The 25,068-nt window shown below is 45.0% G+C and overlaps 1 protein-coding gene across 1 annotated transcript in view; it reads left to right on the forward strand.

The window, feature by feature from the left end:
- Nucleotides 1-14,549: 14,549 nt before the first annotated feature.
- Nlg3 (Neuroligin 3) overlaps nucleotides 14,550-25,068 on the forward strand; it is a 220,963-nt gene continuing 210,444 nt past the window's right edge. The window contains exon 1 of the mRNA XM_076382684.1: nucleotides 14,550-15,099. Coding sequence (XP_076238799.1) covers nucleotides 14,700-15,099 — 400 coding nt within the window. The 5' untranslated portion in view covers nucleotides 14,550-14,699. The remainder of the gene's footprint in view (nucleotides 15,100-25,068) is intronic.

Genomic DNA, 25,068 nt, shown 5'->3' on the forward strand with positions numbered 1-25,068 from the left:
TAAATTAAGTATACTAACACCTATGTAATATATTTTGTAAACTTGACGTTAAGGAAACTTGATCAATTTTATAATGCAATTCAGTGATCCAGTTTAGGAAACCAGCTACTTTGACTGCACTGATGTCAGATTTATAAAAAGCTACTTATCTGACATTTTATTATATATTTAAAAAAAATCGGTTATATTATGTTTCATTAATTTAAGGCTAATTCTACTGAATTTTCTGTGTCTGACTGCAGTCTAATTCTTCCACTATTTCTAACACAATCAAAATATTCCATCACCACCCTGCAGTGCCAAATATTTCAGTACTCCAAACTCGACAACCTTCCTCTACAAACTAGTACATAAATCATCAGACCAATCACTCGAACAGTTTTCCTTCTACAAAGTTCCAAAGACTATGCTTTCAGTCTACACAGTAGAACACCTAAACTCCCCCACAGTCGATCAGCGAAACGAGTATAGAAGCTCTCTGCGTAATTTATTCCCTCCGCGGGCTGCAAACTGCCCCCCCACAAAGTGGAGAAACAATTACTCTAACAAATTAATTGGAAGAAACGAAATGGTGAAAAGTTTCAATTTGCTCCATTCACGCCTCGCGGAAAGGAGGCGTCGAAAGAGCTCCCTCGCGGGGATCATTCAACGAAATTTAGGAAAAAACTCTTGGCTGCAGCTGCGTGAAACGGCAAACTGGATTATGCACCGTGAACTGAAGCCAGGGCTGCTTTAACGCGCGTTTAAAAGCGGTCAATAGCGTTAAATTATGAATACCCCTGATTTACATCCTGACTAATTGTCGGTCGGGTAAATCTCCCTTGGCGTTTCCCTCTGTCGCCCTTTCCTCCCCCCTCCTCTTTCTTCCTATCATTATTCCTTTTTTTAACAACCCCGCCGCGGAGTTTTATGGATACGTGACACGTTTATCGATCCCCTAACGCGATTTGCATGCGGGCAAACGACGTTACTGGCGGGCTCGCGCTTTCTCGAACGCGCCGCGCAGAATTGAATCGGGAAAACGCGTGAACTCGCGCGAATGTTTTCGCTCCGCGGCTTGGAACCTGACGCCATTAGGGAACTATAGTCTGTGGCTTGTCACACTCTGCTGGCCCCCAATGGCCGCCGCGGTAAATACGGTTCAGAAAACGGATTTGTAATTGGAGGAATCGGTGGCTGTTGCTGTTTGAGAAATATCGAGCCTCGACTCGAGGGGATGTGGAAATAAATCCTGCTTTTGTTGGGCTATTGAACCTCTGGCTGGCCTTGCTTCGAGCAACGCGTGTATTCTTGGACCACGTCTCTCTTGGCTCTCGTGCCTTCGATAGTTGCAGTGTGGATTAAACTGGAAAGTCGAATACCTTCGAGAGGCCCTCTTCGAGAACACGTGTGTTAAGTGAGTCACTGACGTGTGTAATATGGTGTCACAGAAGTTTGTAAAAAAAATTGATGGAACTCTGTTTCAGCTTTACAGCTCTCGCGGATGAACGCTCTGAAACTCTGAGCAGACGTTGTATCACGAATATCGCGTACGCGAACTCAGCTTCGCCTCGATGGCACTTGTGAGCAAACTGAGTTCGTACGTACTAAAATTAAATCGGGAGCGTGGAGAAAGAAGCGCCGCCGGGCGGCTGCGTTGCGAGCTGAAACTTTTATTTTTGGAGCAGCATTTCCCGATCTATCCATATATTTCGGTGCACGTGCGAACGAGCCGCGGGCTGAACACTTATTAACGTTTGATTAACTTCCTGGGGAAAGAAGGGTTAATTAAACCTGCCATTTATTAGAGATGTTATTTAGTGATAGAGTGAATGTATGAAAGGAAAGGATGATGTTAGGGCTGCCAGAAATTGATAAGCAAAACCTGGTGATTTTTTAAAACTACACAGTTTGGTATAGTAGATCCCTATACAAGAGTATGAGGATACTTATTGTCTTAAATGTTCTTCCATTTTACGATAGAAAGAGTCAGTGATCAGAAATTTGAAGGGTGATTTTACATACTGAAATAAGACGAGATTGTGTCTAATTTATTGTTAGATTTTCCTGTGTCTGAATTGAGTCCCAATTTAAGAACCCAAGTGGGGACGTATTCTACTGATTTCTCTGTGTCTCTTAAAATCGATCTTCATATGGAAAAATATTCTTTTCTATTCTAAGTTTTCAATTTATTTTTTTATGTTGAATCACATTGCCTCATTAATTGCACTATCACCCTACATATTACTCGCTACGCGAAATCCCTGTATTATAATTAATAACTTGCAGTATTTAGAAGATTCTGGTAAAAGAAGCTCCTCTCAACAACAATTAAATTCTGCAGAATGTGAGCAAAGGACAACTCTGTTCTTTCCCATACTTGCACGGTGAACAAAGTCAAACATTTCCCTCTAATGGAATTAGTATACACTGTGTGCAGCTGGAAGTGTTTGGCTTAAACGAAACACGGCTCTCAGTCTCTGTTGTTTATTGAGATTAAGATGATTGTAGTGCGCGGGGAAGCTGTTCGAGTAAGAATATTTCAGGAGGCACGTTAATGAACATTGTGTTACTTAGGGAGCTAGTTTTCTTGTATTTTTTCCATTCAAGCATTTTTCGGTCAGTAGTCTGTACATATTCTGTATATGCTTGGAATAGCAAGTTATAGTAATTCTTGGGCTATCGATATTAGGATAAGGGACCACGAGATGAAGACAAATACCTTGAGCAGCGTAAACAGTCGTGATGCATGCCAATCCCTGGGGAACTGACCCGTGTTTCAAGCTGACTTGTCCCTCCTACAGGAAATCGCCGAGTTTGTTCTCCCTTCGAGCAAATACTTTCCCACAGGCAGGGGAAACAATCGATCGAGAAAAATAATTGCTTTCACAGTTATGACGCCATTCACTTGGAATGCGAGCCTCGTCGCGTCCCTCTGCCATTACCATTGCAAAATCCTCGTGAAGGTTCCTCTGCCCTCGTGTGAGGGGGACCTAATCTTCCAGCTTGTTTCCTGTCAACTGAGAAAGAGACAGGCATCGATGCTGCAGCGAGCTAATTTGCCAGATAGTTCTAAACTGCGGGAAAAAGGTGACTGAGGAGTTGCTGGAAGTTGGGGTGAATTTGAAGCAAGGGTGAAACAGCGGGAGGAAAGTTCGAGAGCGTAAATTAGGTTGAGGAGGAGGTAGAAAGAAATCCCACGCTGGATGCGCAGGGTTCGATCAAGGTTGCAGACCCTTTTCCATTTATTCTGCTCGATTTTATTAGCCATGTACGAGCCGAGTTCATTGATCTTCTGATGGCAGAACTTTGCAGTTTTAAGAAAGGGAAACAATGATAACGAAGAGCGAAAAAAGAGTGATAATAGATGGTGTGAGATGATAAGTGTCAGAAATTTGGTAGAGTGATTCTACTTACTAAAATAACAGCAAAATGAAGATAAATGTTGTAGTCTGACTTGGGTGTTAATCTACTGATTTTTGTGTGTGTCATACTGAAGTTTGTGTGTCTGATTTAGAGCTTCTTTTAGTGAATTTTCTCGCGTCTTATTCTAGGTTTATTCTACTGATTTTTCTGTGCCTAGGACAAGGGTATTTGTACTGGTCTTTCTGTGTCTGACTCGAGACATATTCTGTTTGAACTTGTGTGTCTGGAGGGGAGCTTCTAGTGATTCTACGAAATTCGATGTCTGTATCGAATCTTATTCTACTGATTTTACTGTGTCTGACTAGGGAGTTATTCTACTGATATTTTTCTGTGTAATTTGGCACATATTCTACTGAAATTTGTGTCTGTGCCTGACTGATATCTACTCATAGTTCTCTGTCTGACTCACAGCTTATTCTACTAATTTTCCTGCTGTCGAATTTCGGTATCCCCCAAGAAGATTTGTAAAGCCCCAGTGACGTTCCCTTTAAAGTTTGACTAGGGACCCTTCGCCAGGGCAAGATTTCTTTCCCTCCTCTTGCCACTTCCCTCCCCCTCTCGCCAGGGGACGAATTAATCACGAGCGAGGAGCCCAGCGGGGTCATCGGGGGCGCCGCCCAGTCTTTCGATATATCGCGGATACGACCGAGATTTCCCACGAAGGGAGAAACAAAAGACATTGAAGGAGGGCGAGCCTTGGAAGACAGAGGGGCCTCGAAAGAGGTGAAAGAGATTCGACGCAGGGGAGGAAACTCGACGGAGTGTGACGCAGAGAGTTCGTGCCTGGATTGTCGAGCATTCAAATCCGAGGCATCGATGGGGGATCTTGACAAGGAACGCCGGATTCTTAGACTGGGTGGAAAGGAAGGGGCGGGAAGAAAGGAACCCTGTGGTGCTTTCTTTCAAGCTTCCTATGCCCCCGCCCCCACCGTGTTATACTTTACCTACTTTACAAGATTCCGCGCACCGATAACCACCGCCTCGACGTTTCTCTGGCTCCTCTGCTCGTCGAGGCCTCGCCATCGGTTCTTTCCTGGAAATCGAGATCGAACGTGTTCCACTTTCCTCCTCGCGGTTGCAATCCCTTCAGACCGAGTCACAGCCATTCCACGAGAACTCACTATTCTGAATACTTCATTTTTAACCCACCCCTTGCAGGCTGGAATTTTTTACATTTTCTTCAAGGTCAGAAGGGGGTGTGGGTCCATAAACTGAGAACCTTTTTTTCTCTTCTCGAGTTTTTGGAATAGAAACGTATTTAAAAATCTGTATATTAAGTCTTTTATTTATTCTACTAGTTTTTCTGTGTCTGAGTTGAGACATATTCTACTGATTTTTGTGTGTCTGATTTGGGCACGATTCTACTGAAATTTGTGATGCCTGACTGAGATTATTCTACTGATACTTTTATGTCTGACTTGGCAGTTTTTCTGTGTCTGATTTGAGACATATTCTACTGATTTTTGTGTGTCTGATTTGGGCACGATTCTACTGAAATTTGTGATGTCTGACTGAGATTATTCTACTGATACTTTTATGTCTGACTTGGCAGTTTTTCTGTGTCTGATTTGAGACATATTCTACTGATTTTTGTGTGTCTGCCTCGGTGCTTAATCTACTTATTTTTTCACACCTAACTTTGATCTCATTTTACACACTCTACTCGCTTCCTGACAGTGTGTAAAAAGTGAAGGTCAGCAGTCTTGGCTATCAGTCATCGAAACCGATTCAGTTGAAACATCGGATCGGCCCAAAAAGCCGCAGCTGATGAGATTTCACCGTTGACGAGATTAGAGGAGCAGGACAGGCATGCGCCAGGTAATCGTGTTTGATTTGCCCAATCGACGGTGAACCGACGAAACGATAGGATTGGAATAGTTGAATTTTGACGCTGATTGAAGTTCAGCCACGTTCAATCGCTGCGCAATTCAAGCATCGACACATCTCCAGGCGTGCACGTGTACTCTGTGCACGCTCACACAATCGAGGGACCCTTAAACGGCGCTCTCATGGGTTCTCGACCATTTAATTATTGTAGACGCGAGCTTTCACAGCCGCGGTGGGGAATTAATTGTCGAGGGATGTTTCATTGATCGAGCTATCGGGCATTGAGCAATACCCTCTCACGAACGCGCGGGAAACTGTTCCGCGGAGCGTGCTGGGTTCACGTTCTGTTTACGATACTTAGAGGAGCTGAAAATTGCATTGATTCCCCGCGCAGTCGGCGAGAGGGTGGAAAATAAGGGATGGGTATTAGGGGATGAAGCGTTTCCGCGCCCCGTGGAAAACCTGTCTCGCCCGCTGACGGAAAATAATGCAGCACTTGTAAAACGCCCTAGGGATTATCCCCAGGAAAACAACTGACTCCCGTGTAGCTCGAAGATCGTGCACGTATATTCAACATGTTGAAACGATAGCTACATGGAAAAACGCACTCTCCAGACGGCGGAAGATAGAGCTAATCCATGGAAAATCCCTCGTGAACCTCCTCACTTAGTTTTATTAGCCCCTTCTTTGATCTATGGACTCTCTGGGGGACCACGTCGCCTCTTCGATGAATTAATCGATAAGGTAATTTCACTAGCGTGTGTTTATTTAAGGAGTAGAACCGTTTCGAATACCATAGATTAGGATAGGTGCAGCTTCTTCGTTTCGATACGGCTCTGTGGCTCACTTTATTTCCCTGAATTTTCTGTGCTTGTTCTACTTGGTTCTCTGTGTCTGACTCTGGGATCATTCTACTGAATTTTCTGTGTCCTATCTGAGGTTTATTTTACTCATTTCTTGATATCTTATTCAGAGCTAATTGTACTTGTTTTTCTATTTATACTACAGGGCTAATTCTACCGATTTTCTGTGTCTGACTCTAAGACTATTCTACTGATTTTTTCATGTCTTGCACGAGGTTAATTCTAATGATTGTTCTTTATTTTATTCAAGGCTAATTCTACTTATTTTTCAGTGACCGAGTTGGACCTCATTTTACTTAATTTTGTCTGTCTGGCTCTAGACTTATTCTACTGAATTTTCCGTGTCGTATCTGAGGTTTATTTTACTCATTTCTTGATATCTTATTTAAAGCTAATTGTACTTGTGTTTCTATTCATAGTGCAGGGTTAATTCTACCGATTTTCTGTGTCTGACTCTAAGACTATTCTACTGATTTTTTCGTGTCTTACACGAGGTTAATTCTAATGATTGTTCTTTATTTTATTCAAGGCTAATTCTACTTATTTTTCTGTGCCCGAGTTGGACTTCATTTTACTTAATTTTTTCTGTCTGGCTCTAGACTTATTCTACTGAATTTTCTGTGTCTGATTATTTATTTTCTATCTCAGCAAATTCTTCGAATTTTGTTTTGAGATATTTTCTAAAATACTCTTAAAATATCAGTCAACATAAAAGTACTGTCTTTTCCAAACATTCATGCAGTTATTCTCGCTTAAGCGTAGTCGCGTCCACGAAACAACCCAATTACTCGAGAGAAACAGCGGAAGCAGTATACGTAACAGGTAGTATTAAACGACGGATGAAAGGAAGAAGAAAAGCTTTCATTCACTGCGGATTTTTCCAGGATTAGCTGCTTCCCTTCCTATTATTCACTGTATAATTACCCAGCAGTCTGTTCTCACGGCACTAGCCTCGATGTTAACAGTTCCCTTCCTTTTTCTGCTTCGAACGCCAACTCGCCAGTTCGCCTAGTTGCTCCATTTATGCTCCCAGCAGTGAATGGAACCGCGGAATCGCCGTTCATACGGAAACGAGCGGAACAAATACCGATAAATTGCGAGGGAAAATATTCCTGATCGCCGATGATATCCTGCACGCCCCGCCGCTGCTGTAATCTCGACGCAGCACTTCATGACTTCGCTCCACGATAATATACAGACCAAGGGTAGAACGAGACGCGCCAGGGGGACGAAATCTCGTTTGCAGCCCTCCCCACGACCCTGGAATGCGTGCAGCTTCCAAAAGTGTTTTCATAACTTAAACGAGAACCGAGTGGAGATCGTTTGAAGCGAACGCAGCCGTAAAGAACGAAACCATCGCCTCTCTCGATGGGAAACAGTTATTGGAGACGATCGCGCGAAACTATCGAGTCCCGCGGCTGTTCCACGGAATGTACTCAGTACATTTTACTTTTAAATCTATTCCTCGAGTGTTACACCAAATGAAAATGTTCTCCTGCTCTTCTCGGGGATGTAGAACTTCGAGGAACTTCGTGGGGAGGGTGAAACAAAGACAGATTTTGACAGAGGGGCTGCGGCAGGGGGTGTCAAACCAGCATCCATGTCGGAAGATTTTGATAGATTGCAGGAATATTAGAGAGGAATACGTGGAACTTGCTGCTTCGATCAGGACGAAACCTCTGACGTAATCAGTCACCAGGCGACGTCCTCCAACTTGCCATGCCTTATCTTTTCTACCCTGCTTCCTTTCAGACCACGAGCAGACTGGGAACTCGCTCCCCAGCTAAGAGATTAAATTTTAAACCCGTAATTTGGTCTCTGTCGAAATTCTGTCGGAACACTTGCGCCATTGCTTACCAAAGCAGATGAGCTTCAGACGAATCATAAACGCGTTCTCAGCGATTTCGGACCTTAATCCAGCGAAAATGGAATTTCTTTCAGTGCCCTGGGCTTTGCCCATTCACTCATGTGCTTAATCCCCTACCAGTTTACGAGTTTACCTTCCCTCCTCTTACATCTCAGTTTAATTCGTATGGAGATTGAAAGACCTCGAATAGGATCGGGATCTCCAATCTCCCAGGACGATCGAGGGACGAACGAAAAAGTTCCAAGCTGTGACAGCCCCGCGACGAGGCTCTCTTTTGTTCGATGCTTCTATGGCGTTCCTGTCTCGGCTATGCGAAACACTCGATACAACGACGATGAACTACCTTCGGAAGGAAGGACCAGTTTCGTGGCCACGTTTCCTCCGCGTTGTCTGCTGAAGCTGGACGAATTTATGAGACAGTCGGGAGACGTTCTACGATTGAACGCACGCGACGAAATTAATTTACGAGCTGAGCACAGAGGCTGCTCACGAGGAGGGAAAAATTTTTGATGAATGGAGTGCATTGGCTGGGGCGTTGAATGATAGAAAAGTGGAGGTCAGAGTTTCAGTAAGTCTTTTAATAACAATTATACAGAGTGGTACAGGTTTAAGACGATATTCTTTTCCTGTCCAGTCCCATAAAATGCACTGACAGCCTAAGCCTGGCACGCCCTGTATATTTAAAATTGATATGTCTGTTGAAATTTAAATTAGCTCTGAAAATGGTCCCTTTCGCCATGGTTTTTTAAGGAAGAAGGTTTTTTTACGGAAGGGACGCTTTATGGTAGGTGGTTCTTTGAAGTAAAAGGATCGTCAAAATTTGACGGCAGTGATAAGCAGATTTGTGGAAGCTTCAAACTCTTATCGATCGAAGGGCTCCCTGTGATGCTAGACGACAGGACCAAGAAGACCTCGTAAAGAGCTGTCCATTTCCAGGACAGGTCCTTTGTCCTTATGGTAGGGCCGTAGGTTGTCTAAAATGAACCTCGTTCAGATAAATTCCTCCAGTCCCTCTTCCCTTCTTTTCCTGCGCGACATCCACTGGACAGGGTACTTTAACAGGAATGAATAAGTCATAACGATTTGAATTCAGTGAAATTCCCTTTTGATGATGCGTGCACAGTGAATCATAATCGCGATTTCGCCACAGATCTTCCTTCACCCTTTTTCGTCTACTGACTCGCCACAGGAAAGTCTTTTAATTTTCCTAGAAAATCGCTCCCTCCTGTTCTCGAGCCTGCGTTGATTGATTAAAAGTGAAAATCTGGACCCACTTCTACCAGCTAATAAATCAACCACAGAAAGGCACCTGGGACTTTAAAGACTACCATACGTTACGATCTCCCGAGGTCTGCAGCGTTTTGAACGCAATCTCGGAAATGGCCAGCGTATACCTGCAACTCGTGAGCATCATGCGACATCCACGAGCCATGTACGAGCCGTATTCATTGATCTTGTGATAGCAGAGCTTCGCAGTTCCAAGGAAAGGAAAAAATGGAAAAGAAGAGGAAAAGAAAAGTGATGATAGAGAGTAGATAAGTGTCAGAAATTTTGTGGAATGATTCTACTTGCTAAAATGACAGGAAAATGAAGATAAGTTTGTCGAGAAAACGCCTGAAATGTGTCTAACTCGGGTCTTATTCTACTCATTTTTTTGTCTGGCTAGAGACTTATTCTACTGATTTTTTCGTGTCTGACTCTAGACTTATTCTACTAGTTTCTCTGTGTCTGATGCTGGGCTTCTTCTACTGAATTTTTTTGCAACTTGTTCAACGTTTATTCTAGCGATTCTTCTATGTCTTATTCAAAGTTAATGGTACTTATTTTACTGTCCCTAGGACAGGTCTAATTCTACTGATCTTTTCTGCCTGACTCTAGACATATTCTACTTATATTTCTGTGCCTATCTTACATCTAATACTACTTATTTTTCCATGTCTGACTCTGGACTTATTCTACTACATTTCCTGTGTCTGACTTGCGAATTATTTTACTGACACTTCTGTGTCTGGTTTGGGACACACTCTACTGATTTCTGTGGGTCTGATTAGAGCATGATTCAACTGAAATTCGTGGTGTCTCGCTGAGTCCATAGAAAGGCACCTGGGACTTTAAAGACTGCCATATGTTACAATCTCTTCTGCCTCAGGTCTGCATCGTTTTCAACGCAATCTCGGAAATGGCCCGCGTATATCTGCAGCTCGCGCGCATCATGCGACATTCACCCCCACCTGCGAGAACTGCCTCCACCTTTGACGAGCCACAAGATCACCCTGCATGCACTGACTTCTCGATTTATTAGCACGCCAGGCTCAAGGATTCAGCAGAGGCAATCCAACGCTCGTAGTGGCTAGATTTATCATCCATAGGTCGGCGCGACACGACTGGCAAGCTTATAGATGCTCCCTATGCATCATTACAAATCGAGGACGCTCCTAAGAGTGACGTCGACGTCACCGCGAACACGTGACAGTCAGCTGCCTTCTTAGTTTCTGATGGCAGGAAAATGACGTACCTTCTAATGGGATCGAATTCCATCGCCATTGAATGCCATTCGGTTCATCATCGACGCGTGATAGGGAAGGGTTCCTCTGTGTAGACTGATTAGACTATGTTGATGAGGGGATTCGAGGCTGACGGGAGCGTGTTCAGAAAATATCATGTTTCGTGGGATCCATTATTTTGAAGACGCGACAGCTTGGGGTTGCGTCTCGTGTAAAGGAGGGTTGATTGAATTACGCACTGCTTTCGTGGAGCAACAACACGCAGGGCTTCTGACGCGCCCTGCGATTAGGAGGGCGACGAGAGGCTGACGCTAGCCTTAGGATACGAGTTAATAGCATTGGCAAAGTTGACGCACCAGAACGACGACGCGACGAGGACGATGTTAAATGCGTTACACCTCCGTGCCCGGAAGAATTAAGTCAGTAATTCATGAAGGGTCGTCCGAGAGGCACTCTCGGCCTCGTTATCTCGACGTTAAGTAAACTTCGCCGTACAGGACGGCCACGCTCGACAGCTTTCGCGATAACACCTTCCAGCAACGATACGATGGAGCTGTGTTACACCCTCCACGATCTCGTTTCTCAAGATTGCCAAGCCTACTGTCCCTCATTTCCACCACATCGATTTTCCTCTCTTCTGTCTAGGCCTGTGCTGGCGACCTCGAGGCGTGAGGGCAAGGAATCGAAGGTTTGCGAATTTCAGGTACCCAAGAAAATAATGTGGAGCACCTGAAATTTTCAGGTACATCAATTTTCTAATGTCGAAGAAAATAATTTCAGGTGGCGAAAATTTCAGACACCGAAAGAAATGAGTTTGGGTACCTGAAGCTTTCAGGTATTGAAATAAATTATAGGTGCTTGAAGATATTAGGTATCGAGATAATTTTCAGGTACCTGAAGCTTTGAGGCGTCGAAATAATTTTCAGGTACCTGAAGCTTTGGCGCGCAGAAATAAATTTCAGGTACTTGAAGCTTTGAGGAGCAGAAATAAATTTGAGGTGCCTGGAGCTTTGAGGCGTGGAAATAAATTTCAGATACCTGAAGCTTTGAGGCGTGGAAATAAATTTCAGGTACCTGAAACTTGCAAGTAGATAAATTTTCTAACGTAGAAGAAAATGATTTCAGGTGGCGAAAATTTCAGACACCGAAAGAAACGAGTTTAGGTACCTGAGGCTTTCAGGTATTGAAATAAATTACAGGTACCTGAAGGTATAAGGCATCGAAATAATTTTCAGGTACCTGGAGCTTCGAGATTTCGAAATAAATTTCAGGTACCTGAAACTTTCGCGTGCCGCAGAATTCAGGTACCTGAAATTTACGTTTCCAAAAAATTCCAAGCATTCAGGTTCTCCCGCGATTCCAATAAAACTTCTTTACCTGATCCAATCCCAGAATTTCAGGTACCCTTCGTTCTATCAGATCCCAAAGTCTCTCTAATTTTTGTAATTCGACTCGCGCAGCAGCGTAGACGCCTTCTGTTTTTAAAAGGCAGCCCAACACGCATCGAAGTCTGTTAACAAGGCGAACTGCGCGGTAAACTATGAAAACGAGTTCAAGTACATCGCGAAACTTTGCGAAGAAACCGACCGCTTGTAGTCATTCTTCCCAGAAATTCTCGTTATAAAGTTTGCTCCTCTTACTTAGCCGATATTCCAATTTTCTTCCCCCTCATCGAGATCATCTACGTGATTTAGAACGACAGACGAGGACGGCGATGCACACGCCCCCGCGCATAATATACTGTAGCAGGATCAGACGGAAGGCTACCACGATTTAAAATATCTCTCGCCCAGCGATAATGATTAAAATGGAAATATCTTGTGCCATGGAGCTCTATGACCGAGGTGCATATTAATTTCCATTATCCTCGTCGCGAGGCTGTTTCGACGTTTTCACGTGGTAGCCTATCTACCCACCTCTTACGAAGCAGCTTTCGCTCAGAGCATGTACGATGGAACACAATAAGATAGTGTTTACAAAATAATCAATGAGAACATGCACTGAATATCCAGTTATGTTAGCAAACAGTCAAATGGATTCTGTTACGCTAGACCAACTAGTCAAAAGGTTCGCTGTAACGCAAACATGGTTATAACTTCCTAACGAGATCTGAGCATGTAGCATTGTCATCTTTAGATCTCTAACTAACTACTCGCGTAATTATGCTGGGAGATCCATTATATGAAGTGCCGCGAGATTCGAATATCGAACAGCCTTTCGACAGCTTTACTGTCTTCTCAAATTTCATTTCATAATAATATAATAAAAATTCACAGGAATACCAACTGATTTAAAAATATTTTCCAAGAAATATTGAATCGAAAAAGGATTGTTTAGAAAGCTTCTGCAATTGTAAAACACTCTAATGGTATTTTCTATTGCAGTCAAAGACCACTATATTTTTTACTAATTTGATATCCTTGCTTTCGATTGAAAAACTGTTTCCCTGTAGTATTAGAGTCCCACTGAAAAAACTGTTCTCTGGAAATCCGTGTATCTCGAGATGGTGTGGCAGCAGCAGACAATTCATCCGTCTGCCGCACAATGAACCCAGCGCGTTCGCGGGCCACACGACACAGAAACTGTTGCAGCGATCGTCAGGCTAATTGTCCTAATTGTATCGCGTTTTTCGGCCCAGTGGCGCGCGGCGTCGCAGTAGAAACAAACAGACGCGTCTCAGACACGAACCAGCCTACCATCGATCCCCCCTGCCGTATCGACGAGTCCCTGAACTTACGCCCATGTCCCGTGCAGGGGGGCAACGCTTCCGCGACGCATGCGCACCTCCCGGCGAGCAGCGTCGCTTGGTGCCAGTTTGCCCGAGGTCGAAGTGACAGCAACATCGGCCTGCCGCGACCCGCGTCCCCTGTACCTTCGCCCTCCCCGCGAGGTTACCTGGAATCTTCGCGAACCGAGCCCATTGTGTTGCCACTTCCACGTGGCCGACCAGCGGGAGTGCAGTGTGCAACGAGAAGTGTTTTAAGCCCAGTGTCCGCGTGTGTCGAGCCTGGTGCCTGCGCCTTCGCTGCCAGTGAGAGACGTGGGGTTCAGATCTGTGCTTTCGAATTCAGTTTGGGAACGAAATTCCTCCCTGGAGGAACCTGGACCGAGGGAGGCATCGGCGCGAGACTAGCAAGCTCTGATACTTCCTGCAGCCTTGGGTTAAGAGCAGTGATTTTTCTTGTAATATCCCTCGGCACAGAGTCTCTGTTTTGGAGCTGCTGGAGCTGGGTCCAGGGGTCAGTGAAAATTCTGGGGGGCAGAAAGAGGAATTTGCGAAAGTTCGATCCGTCCAGGTCTCGTGTTCAGGAGCCATAAAGCGTCCCGTCGTAACGCTGGTCACAATTCCACGGCATCCGGTGCCCCCTCCGCTCTGCCTCTGGAGGAAGCTGGCTCGTGAGGATGAGGCGAGCTGGTAAACATCCGAGGGATGGATTTCTCGTAGGCGTCATTAGGGCAGGCGCGTTTTATCTGTATCGAAACATCAAGCATGCCATTAGGAACGAGATCGTCTTCCTGTAACTCGATATAATGGGCTCGTGTAAAGGCTCTCGCTTCATTTGACTCCCCGAGAAAAACAACGTCGCTGTTTGGGATAAGGGCGGCCAGGGGATGACCTTCGGGGCCATGAAACGTCGACGGTCGGGAAATTGACAGAGTCGAGTGTGATGCACCCTCGGAGCAATCTGCCTCCCCGTGGATCGCGTTCCCCCACGGTCGTCGAGCGAGCGGGGTCGTATTTCCAAGACACGCGTCGGTGAGCGGAAGGGAATTGTGTTAGGCGTAGCGGAAACGAACCTCGAGAATTACGTGAAAGGGGCTTGCCGCGCAAAGTTCGACTATTTACCTTTCAGAACGTTGAATAGAGGACGTCTGCGACCGCGTGTTGACTTCTCGGAGAGAATCGTCAGCACGTTCCCCGAGAGACCATACGTAGACAAACATCGTAAGCAAAGAGTGCCTCGAGGAGCCTCGTACCGCCCAAGACCCCGTGAACTCCCTAGGACCCGAGGATGACGTGACTCCATCGATCATCGATCCAAGGAAAACAGTGGCTCGGTTTGCATTGTGGAGAATCGTTTCGAGCGCTACTGATGCATCCTGGACGAGCAAGCGGTCCTCGTGGCAAGAGGGTGGGAACGATCGCGTACGTTGGAGCCTGCGGTGGCTAGGGGATGGAAGCATCGAGGATCGAGTGAGCACGAGGCGTGGGGTCGAAGGGCGCGAAGTAAGATGACGTCGTCGATCCTGGCGCTGCTCGGTCTTCTGCTGGCTTCCGCTAGCGGCGAGCTGAGCTCGAGGATCGTCAGGACAAAGTACGGGGAGCTGTCTGGGGTGATCGTGAACCTGGATCGGCACCTCGATCGCCACCTGGAGAGCGTGGAGGTGTTCCGCGGCGTTCCGTACGCCTCGCCGCCGATCGGCTCGCTGCGCTTCATGCCGCCTGTCAGCGGGGCCCTGTGGCACGGCGTCAAAGTGGCTGACAAGTTCGGGCCAGTGTGCCCCCAGAGGCTGCCCGAGCTGACCGACAAGATGCCGAAAGGGAGGGTCGAGTACCTGAGGAGGCTGCTGCCCTACCTGAGGAACCAGAGCGAGGATTGCCTTTACCTCAACATCTACGCGCCTGTTCAAGGTAGGAATTTCAGATTTATATAGCTCGAGGGTTCCAGGCGTTTTTGTGTCTGTGCCGCGTCTCTTTGCGCCTGGAATTCCTTTATATCGTGCGTTCGCTTTTATTTCTTCGGAGGACGCTCGGTATTTCGAGCAGAATTCGCCTGGCTATCTTTGCCAGACTCGACGTCCGTAAGACAAACGCCGATGCACGCGCGTGTTCTTTTGGAGTGCCTAGGTGCAGTTGAATCGATGAGGTGGTGGACAGGGAGGTCAGAGGGAGCATATTTCGAAGTACATATGTAGAGGCGAGGAAATGGTATAGGTATTATTTAGTGTTCTTGATGAAATGTTTCCTAGAGGGCTTAGTGAATAAGTAAGATGTTCGACAACAGGTGTCCGAAAAGGGTAAAGGATGCTTCTAAATGTCAGAATAGAATAAAAATGGAGAGTGATAGAATTGTGTTGGAGGTTCTGTTTCGGAGTTATTCAATGTTAAGAAATTTGTCTGAGTTGAGACGACTTATTCTACTGATTTTTCTGTGTCTGATTTGAGAAGAGTTATTCTACTGACACTAGTGTGTCTGACCTCAGGCTTATTCTACTGATATCACTGTGCCTGATTTAGGAAATATTCTACTCATTTTTATGTGTTTGACTTGGGACTTACTCTACTGATTTCGCTGTGTCTGACCTGGTAAGACTTATTCTACTGATTTTTCTGTGTCTGATTTGAGAAGAGTTATTCTACTGACTCTGGTGTGTCTGACCTCAGAATTATTCTACTGACATCACTATGTCTGATTGACGACCTTTTCTACTCATTTCTATGTGTTTGACTTGGGACTTACTCTACTGATCTCGCTGTCTCTGACCTGCTAAGACTTATTCTACTGATTTTTCTGTGTCTGTCTTGAGAATTATTCCACCGTTGATAACCTCGAAATCAGAACAATAGATCCCAAGTAAAACCCAGCAGTATAAGTAGAACAAGCCTTCTCATGCCAGGCACTTAAAATCAGTAGAATAAGTCGTCTCAAGTCAGACACACCAAATTCAGTAAAATAGGTCCCCGTTCCTCAACTCACCGATTCAATTGCCACCGAACGACTGCTCCAGCTGACTCGCAGCACCAAATGGAAGTCAATTATCGCCTGAATCTTGGATCTAGGTGCAAAGATTACAGACGAATTAATGCTCCTTCCTGTTCAGCTTTCTCCATTTCTTTTCGTCCGCTTCTCGCGTTTTCATTTTCGACAACGTGGCTCTTTGTGCCCGCCGGGCGCATCGGGGTCTTTTTCGAACAGCAGAGATGCATGCCAATTTTTCAACAGCCTTTCATCGACGTTCGCCACTGTCAAAGAAACCCTTGGCGCATCCCCGCGCGCCTAGATGGTGACACGAATTAATTTCGATACAAACAGATGAGGGGGCGAAAGAGGTTTCTGTGATTTTAGATACTGCCGACTGAACGCGTCAAAGCAGTCGCTCGATTCGAGTAAACGATCGTGATTCTCTTCATTTTTCACGATTTTTCGTGCATACTTTTTCAAAGCAAAAATCACACTGACCTTTTCAGAGAAAAATTTTTTTTTAAACCAGATACCTAGGAAATTCACTAAAATCCTAGGGAATTTCTACCTTTACAAATTATTATTCTCTCTTGTGTTACGATGCAAGAGAATTTAAGGGACACTAATGGTCATATAACGCTATAAATGTTATGCAGTATTCTACTGTAATTGGGAATTAGTGGAAAATTATAGATAGATGAGTCTTGTTATCTCTGATTCATGCATTAGTATCACTAGAAAAAGATCTATCTATGAAAGCTCCAACTAGAACACGTTCCATGGATTCTGTTCGAACTCGCTGGCCACTTGGACCTACTATTTCGGAATAATAACCCAGCAGCGAGCCATTGTTGTCGGACGCAAACAAAGAATCCATGAAAACGGCCATTAATTTGCCGATTTGAATGGGAAGTGTTATTTTATAGCCGGGTGTTCGCTTCCCATAAATCGTTTTGCGCTCGTGGAATTCACCTGATCACCGTTCTTCCTCGCCATTACGATGCACCGCTTTGTGCCTTCGTTTTTGCCTACACACTACACGTATTACCTTTCTGTATAACTGAAATCCACGGTTTAGTAGAATCATTGTAATTTTCTGTGGGAAAAATTACAATATTCCGAGAACTTGTAGGGCCTCCAAAGTTGATCAACAATTCTTTAATCGGCTATTTCTTATCTACAGAGAAGGGAAAAAATTGCTGCAAAAGTTTGTTGAATGTTAGGGACATTCAGAAAGAATTTTTTACAGTTCTCCAATAATCCAATAATTAATGAAATATTGGATAAGTTGGACTCAATATTTACAGTACTTGCCTTTACTCTGTGCTTCTTAGTATAACAGGATTTTTATATAGATGTTCAGGAATTATTTTTTTTATTCAAGCTCGCTTATTAACAGGTTAAGTAAAGAAAAGGGTATTACACTTTTAATAAAATTCCTTTTTTTATTTTTGGTGTACAGAAATTGAGAGGAGCACGTCCCCTAAATTTTTAATGCCTGGAGGAAATGCTTCGCTACTCTTCTCTGTGTCTGACCTGAGGGGATTTATTCTACTGATTTTCTACCTCTGGTTTATGCTTGACTCTTCCACTGACCTTAATATGTGTGACTTATGATTCACTTCTTCTACTGATTCTTGTACGTCTGACTCAAAGATTCTTCTATTATCGATTTTATTGTGTATTACTTATGGCTGACTTCTTTCACTAGTTTTCCATGCCTGTCTACGCACGAAAAAGGCGCATACTCTCCCCGAGAATAGAAATCAGCATCGATATCAAAATAATCCGATATCTCTGTCTATGCACGTACAGGTTTGACTTGGTTCGATTCAGATTGCACCTGGCCGAATCTATCGACTTCAATTTCCTTCTGCGTCTTATCCCCCCCTTCGCGATACTTGTACGTAATCCTCGCCGCGATACGTGTTTACAGATCGCTCCAGCCAGCCGAAAGTACATCCGTACGTAGGGAGAAGTAACACGTTCAAGGCATTTGTTTTAAAGGATCCAGGCAGTCGGTTTCTATCTTTCTCGGCGCTTCTGCCTTCGCTTATCGCTTACCGACTCGAGAGTGAAAAACGACGCGAAGCTTTCTCCGGGAAGAAGCTCCGCCTGGCCTTGATGCTGGCGAACCAGCGGCGCTCTTTCCAGAGGGGTTAAATTTCGCCTATTGTTCTGCCCTCGCGACAGTCTTCGAGCCCAGCCCTGAAACTTGCTCGCCGACCTTTGACAGAGGGCCTGACATTTCCTTTGAAGCTCCCTGCTGATGCAAGGCACTGTCGTTCGTATTTTAATACCATTGTCGAGGGATTGGCTGGGTTGCATTCATCCCAGGCCAACGAAATGGCGAGTTGTTTCCCTCGACGATGGCTGGCCTTCTTAACAGCGAAACAGAGGGGGAGCGAGGTTAACCGAGGAAAAGCCAGGGCGGCTGGTGTCCAAGCGACCCGAGCGCTGTGAAAGGCAGCGCGACTAATGTGCAAACAGAATTAATTAGAAGGGGCGAGTGTGAAGCGGAAGGGACGACGGTGAATCGCGGTACTTTTCTTCGGCCGCTGGCTTTAATCCGAGCCCCTTTAATCTAGCCCGAGGCTAGGGCGGCGGGGAACCTGTTCACGTAATTTCTTGATCGAGGGAGAAAGAAATTGTATTTAAATGGACCATGCAAATCTGCGGGGAGGGCCGTGGCATTGCTGCATTACGTGCACCACGGGATCCTGTTATGCTAATTCACGGAAACACTTCGCGTTCTCGCCCGCTCGATATCTCTGCGGGATTCGCCTCGATCGATTCCTCACGCACGTAAGGTGCGTCTTGGAACAGCGCAGTCGGTGGAAAACGTATGGAGATCGGGAAGGAAGAACTGATGAGGCTATCTGTCTCTGAGGTACCTGAAAACGAGTGTTTTCATATGTTGGAGGTGAGAAGGTGCTGGAATTGTCAGGTTTTGAGATAGGGGGTTCTGGATGAGGGTTGGAAATTTTGGGGGATGATTTTATATGCGCAAATGAGACGACAATGGAGGGAGAGGAAATTGAGTTTGTGTCTGACTATAGAGTTCTGCTTAGTTCTGTGTCTGATTTGGAACTGACTTATTCTACTGATTTTAATGTGTATGACTTGAGGAGACTTCTACTGATTTTCTGCGTCTTATTTATGGCTGTTTTCCTCTACTGCTTGTCCAGATCTCATTTATGGCTGACTTCTTCTACTGATCTTACTGTGTGTGACTTATAACTGACTCCTTCTACTGATTTTAATGTATGTGCCTACTGCTGACTTCTTCTACTGATTTTTCCTTGTCTACCTCGAGACTTTTTCCTCAGTCTTTACGTATCTGACTCAAAAAGAATTATTCTATTAACACTCTTATGCCTAACTAGTACCTACAATAGAATAAGTTTAATTCAGACACATTTAATGTCTTTGAAAAATTGCTTTCTTAGAAAATTTAGAATATTTCCCCCATCAAATTCTTCCCTTATTATCTTCACGTGTATTGCATATCAATATCGATGTCCCATTAAACTATATTCCACCCCAGTCGATCTTCATTAGTAAGCGAAAGGGAATCATTAAATCTTCGTTCTATTTGGAAGCCCACCACCCAGTCACGATCATCAAAGCAAATGATCGCTGATGGATGTCAAGATTCGAGCGCGGGTAGCCTCGTAAAAGCATCTTCCGCGTCGCGACTAATTATGAAATTTAATTAAACCGCCAACATCGTACGCGTGAACCTTCAAAGACTGAATCGACTTTATCCTCTATTTACTACGAAAGAACGAGATACAGACACTATCGTCGATCTTTGAACACCTTCTATCCGCCTTCCAGCTCGCGTGTGATCCAAACACATTAAGACATTCCATCGAGGTTCTAATTACGCCCAGCAGCCCGTCACATCAACAGTTTCGCCCGACCAATTTTCCTTCCTGACAAATGGCTCTCCGCGGAGCCAGTGTTTGCAAGCCATCGCGACACGTCCGTCCATTCTCGTTCCCTCTGTTCCTCGAGGAGCAGAAACCGCGAAGGTATTTCAGGGATCACGATCGGATGGAATTCGTGGAATAACATCGGTGCAGCAGCAGGTAAAGAAAACATGTGCGCGTCGAAGGCTTGGCAGGACTTTTCAATTTCCACGGAGAACTCGTTCCCAAGGAATAACGTTGCCTCTTTTGACACCGCTGGGCAAAGTGTTGGGTTACGCGGAAATCCTGTTGCGCGCACGAGTATATATCGGATCATCCGGATAATAGATTTGCCGAGAGTAAACTCGCGGAATTTCATGCGCCTCGTTCTTCGAAATTTAAAGAAAGCAGCCCTCGTATAATGTGCTCGCTTTGTTTGCCCGAATCAGGGGATGAGTTACATGAGCCCAACTAGACAGCAATGGGGAAAACCACTGAAAACCACTAATACATCTTAAAGACATCCAAATTACGTCTATAGGATATCCAGGCAAAGAATAGACATCTTTGAGCAAATTATGCTGTAAAACTTCTGTCCATAAAATGGACATAAAATGGACGTCATGTGCTGTCTGCAAAAATAAAATTACTAAAATATGACTCGCCAAGTTCCTCCCTTAGGGTCTTCATCAGATCGATTTTTCATGCAAGTAGTAACGCTAGATTATTACTACGACGAGTGTAAGTAGTATAGGTACATCGTTGGCCAGACAGAGTAAGTGAATCCGCAACGAGATAAGGGAAGACAAATTCGAGGCTGACAGAAATGAAACACCTTCGTGCTTTATTTTATTGCCGAAATATTTCTCCATGCTCCAGGCTTTATGTAATTATGTGGAAGAGGCTTGGGAACAAAGAAACCTGAAAAAATGTGGGAATATTCGTCGACTGGTTGTAGAAAATCCACACTCAATTTCTTGGATGCATTTTATCCCTTTGAAGAACTTTCAGCTTTCTCTGAGGTTCACAAATTCGATTCTACCACGTATTTTATTTTTTTAAGAATTATTTTCTGATAATTTCTCGCCTGGAGAGCGAAAAGCTTCGAGGATCCAGGAAACGCATCAAACTCGATAACGACGTCCACAATTCGAACAATACAGTGACGGCTGTAAATCGATCGCGTGGAAGGAATAGCCGCGTGTATACGTGACCCCAGGAACAATTGAAAAACATGCATTAAACGTGACAGGAAGATGATTTACAGACGACAGTGGCGTGTTCTGACTTTTCCCCATCGTCCTTGTTTCGTATTATATTCTATCCAGGTATCGAATGACGAAAGCTGGCTCTGGAGGATCGCGTGACGTATCCCACGAGAAACGTCCCTGTATTACGGAGCAATTATGGATTTATAGGCGTGCTTCGTGCCTGGAATGGCAGAAGGGTTGGGAGCTGAACGCAGCAGGACTTTCGTTACCAGGAAAGTAGCTGAGGGTTATTATTTAAAGAAACAAAGGCTGCAATAAGTAGTAGAAACGTTGAGAAATCTGGCGGGAGGGAATTTGTTGGAGAATGTCGTTGAAGTACTTCGTAGTCAGCAGCGGGAGCATTAAGCGACAAGGCGCAGGGGAAAGCTTACGTAGACAATAATAATAACTTCCTTAATTTTCCGCCCATTGTCGGGGAACGTTGCAACTTGTTCGATAACTATCCCAGGGCTTGTATTATCTAACGTCCTCCTAGCGCCTGCTGCAGCGGCAGTCTGGAGTTGGGTTTTGTTTCTGGGACGAGAGCGGAGAGAGGTTTCGCCATTCACGAAAGGTTTCTTTGGGCGTCCCAAGATTCGGTGATGCACTCTCTCATGTCTGCTGTAACGAGGAATAAATTAAACACAGTCCTAACGCGACTCGAGCACCTTCGTCTCGAGCCTCGAAGGCGGACTCTTGAAAAAAAAAAAAAAATGAGAGGTCTGTCTCTTGTGCAGAGCGATAAAATCAGAGTCGTTGGAAAAAAAAGGAACCGATGAGCGGCGCTGTGAGGGAGGCGTAAGAAATAATTCAAAGGCATTGTGAATCGCGTGAATTCCAGTCGAGAAGCTTCTCTTACCAGGCAAGACTCTCCACGGTCCAATCATCCAGCGCGAGCTGATGGAGCTGTCAGCTGCAGAATCGGAGCCGAATGGTTCGTAATGGATTTCTGTGTAAGAGCGGCCGTGACTAAAAGCACGAAAGGAGTATCGGACAGATAAATATTTAAATTGGCCGAACACCTAGCTGTAAGTGCCTGGCGCTCGGGGTTATTTAAAGGAGCCTCTCGCTGTAGCAAAAATGACGAAGTTGATCGACAGGCTCGGTGGGGAACATATTATCTTCGTTTGAGGCTTATTCTACTAGCTTTGTTGCGTTTCATGTCAAACTGATTTATTCTACTGATTTTTGCCGGTGTCTGATATGCGATTGACTTATTCTACTGAGTCCTGTGTGTTCTGGCATGAAATTGGCGTGTTCTACTGATTTCCATTTCTGTCTGGCGTGAAATTGGCTTGTTCTACTAATTTCAGCATGTGGCTGGCGTGTAACTGGCTCACTCTACTGATTCCTGTTTGTGTCTTACATAACTCCGGCTTAATCTACTGATTTCTGATCATGCCTGGTCCGAAGTCGAGCCATTCTACTGATTTCTACAAGTGTCTGACTGGAGACTGGCTCGTGCTACTGATGTCTGTCTCTGTCTGGCATGGGATTTGTTATTCTACTGAGATCTCTGTATGCTTCCCTTGGCACATGTTACACTAATGTCGCTGTGTCTGACTTAAGTCTTACGTGCAGTAGTCATGTCAGACACGAAGAAATCAGACCTCTAAATCAATAGTGTAAGTCCATTCTAAATCAACCTCCCCAAATCAGTAGAGGAAGTCAATTTTAAGTCAGGCCTTCCTAAAATAGTAGAATAAGTATATTCCAAGTAAAACTCCCCTAATCTAGTAGAATAGGCCTTCCCAAGTCAGACACAGTGAACTCAGTAGGCCTACCCAAAGCCCATATGGCGTGAAAAATACTCAAAGGCACCCTAAGCGGGACTAATCGCGTTCACTGGTCGATATTGCGAAGCCCTATCGTTTGAAGGGACAAGTTCGATAGAGCCGTGAGCCACGACGTGTAAGCTGACTTCGAAAGCACTTTGAGTGGCTACCGGCTGAAAGACAACAATGACGCTGTCGAGGGACACCTTAATCTGTCGATAATTTCACATCCCACTCAATATCGTCGACTAACAAAGTTTGTCTAGCAACGACACGTGCAGTTTCTGCTCAAGAATTTACGAGCCGATGAAGAGTCCTCGAGGCACATTATTCCCCGAGCTTTTTGCACCGAGGGGTGATTAATGATCGACCGAATTCTTGGCGAAAGGTCTCCCCGTGGAGCGCGAAAGAAACGTTAATGGAACGACGAGGGCCAAAAGTTCGCCGTCTCGCGAACAATCCTTGTCTATTGTAACCAATCATCGGAGCAGCTTCAATTAGGGGCAAACTGTTTATGAGGATCGGGGAAACAGTTTAGCCGACAAGTGGATCGATCTCGAGCCCGCGTTTATTGCGTCGCGCTACGAACACGAAAATCTACGTCAGATGCCATGCACGTTGAAGAGAGTTAACAAGGCTCTGATATTGCTGAGGGTACACGGCGGGGCTGGGTGATCATGACAAAGACGTTGTTATCGTTTCTCGAGCACGTTACAGCGTGCTACCAGGAAAATAATAAGCGAAACCGGAGGAGCAAGCGTCGCTGAAAGTTGATCGTAAGCAGTGAAAGTCGGCGACGATTTATCACTAGGGAAAGATTAATGGGCGAGCGTGAGGATTACTCTCGTTACGCGGTTCAAAAACTGATTTATTGGCTGTTCGACAGGGGGGAAGCGTGCCCCTGCGTTTCCTGCGTAGCCGAATTTCGGGGACGTTGTTTAATGAAAGCCAGCAAATGGTAAATTATTCGCAAAAACAGGCAGACACATTTTTGTTGCCGAGTTGCATCCCTCTGACCCACATAGTTTTTGGAGCCCCAGCTATAATTCCTCGGGCAACTTGGGAACACAGCTCCCTACGATTTTGATAAATACGCTGCGAATATTTCCGTAAACAGCCTGGTCTATTCTCTGCACTTTGTAGGTCGGGGGAATCCAATTATTTCTGCGAATTAATACGGCGTTCTAATTTATGGGCGACTGGTATTCTTGTTGCAGATACTGTGCATTCTCAAATTGCCGCGGAATTACTTGGCTGGTCTCTCATCCTTATTAATAGTAGCACTTCATTTGCACTAGGAGCTACAAACGATCGATTATTCTCTTGCGCAATTGTTCCTCTCCACAGTCGATTTTTCTTCCCCCTTTCGCGTGGTCTTGGCGAGGAACGTCTGCCCATGGACGTGACGCGACGTTTTCGTGAATATTGCAGGGAAGGGCTCATTGTCGTGGGGCAATTATCCAGGTTTGCAAACGTGATTACTGATCGGGAATTCGCCAGCCACGTTGGAATTCGTTAATAATCGTCGAGACCGCGGCTTAACTGTACCGAGTTGCCGAGCGTAATGCCGCCAAACAACGCCTTTAAATAGGATGCTGCATGAACGTGGGACATGTAGCGGCAGTTTATCGATTCCCCTAGCTCGGGGTGAAGCAGTCGATGGAAATGCTGCTGGATCGAAGGATAACGCGACGTGTAAAGCGATAAATATTTATCACGATATAGTATTCACGGGTCCATTGCGTTCTTCGTCGTAAAAGTAAGGTTTATGACGCTAGAAGTCGCGATGACGGAATAAACGTGCTGGTCATATACTGGGTGATAGAAATTCTAAGAGGCGATTCTGCAGGATAAAATAAGAGGAAAATAAAGAATGATGGAAATTTGTTTGAGGCTCTGTTTCAAAGTTATTGTATGCGGAGGAAATGCCTTGAGTTTGCATCGTGTGTGTCTGACTTAGAACTGACTTATATTACTGA

This window comes from Calliopsis andreniformis, chromosome 7 (genome assembly GCF_051401765.1).
Source record: "Calliopsis andreniformis isolate RMS-2024a chromosome 7, iyCalAndr_principal, whole genome shotgun sequence".
NCBI lineage: Eukaryota > Metazoa > Arthropoda > Insecta > Hymenoptera > Andrenidae > Calliopsis > Calliopsis andreniformis.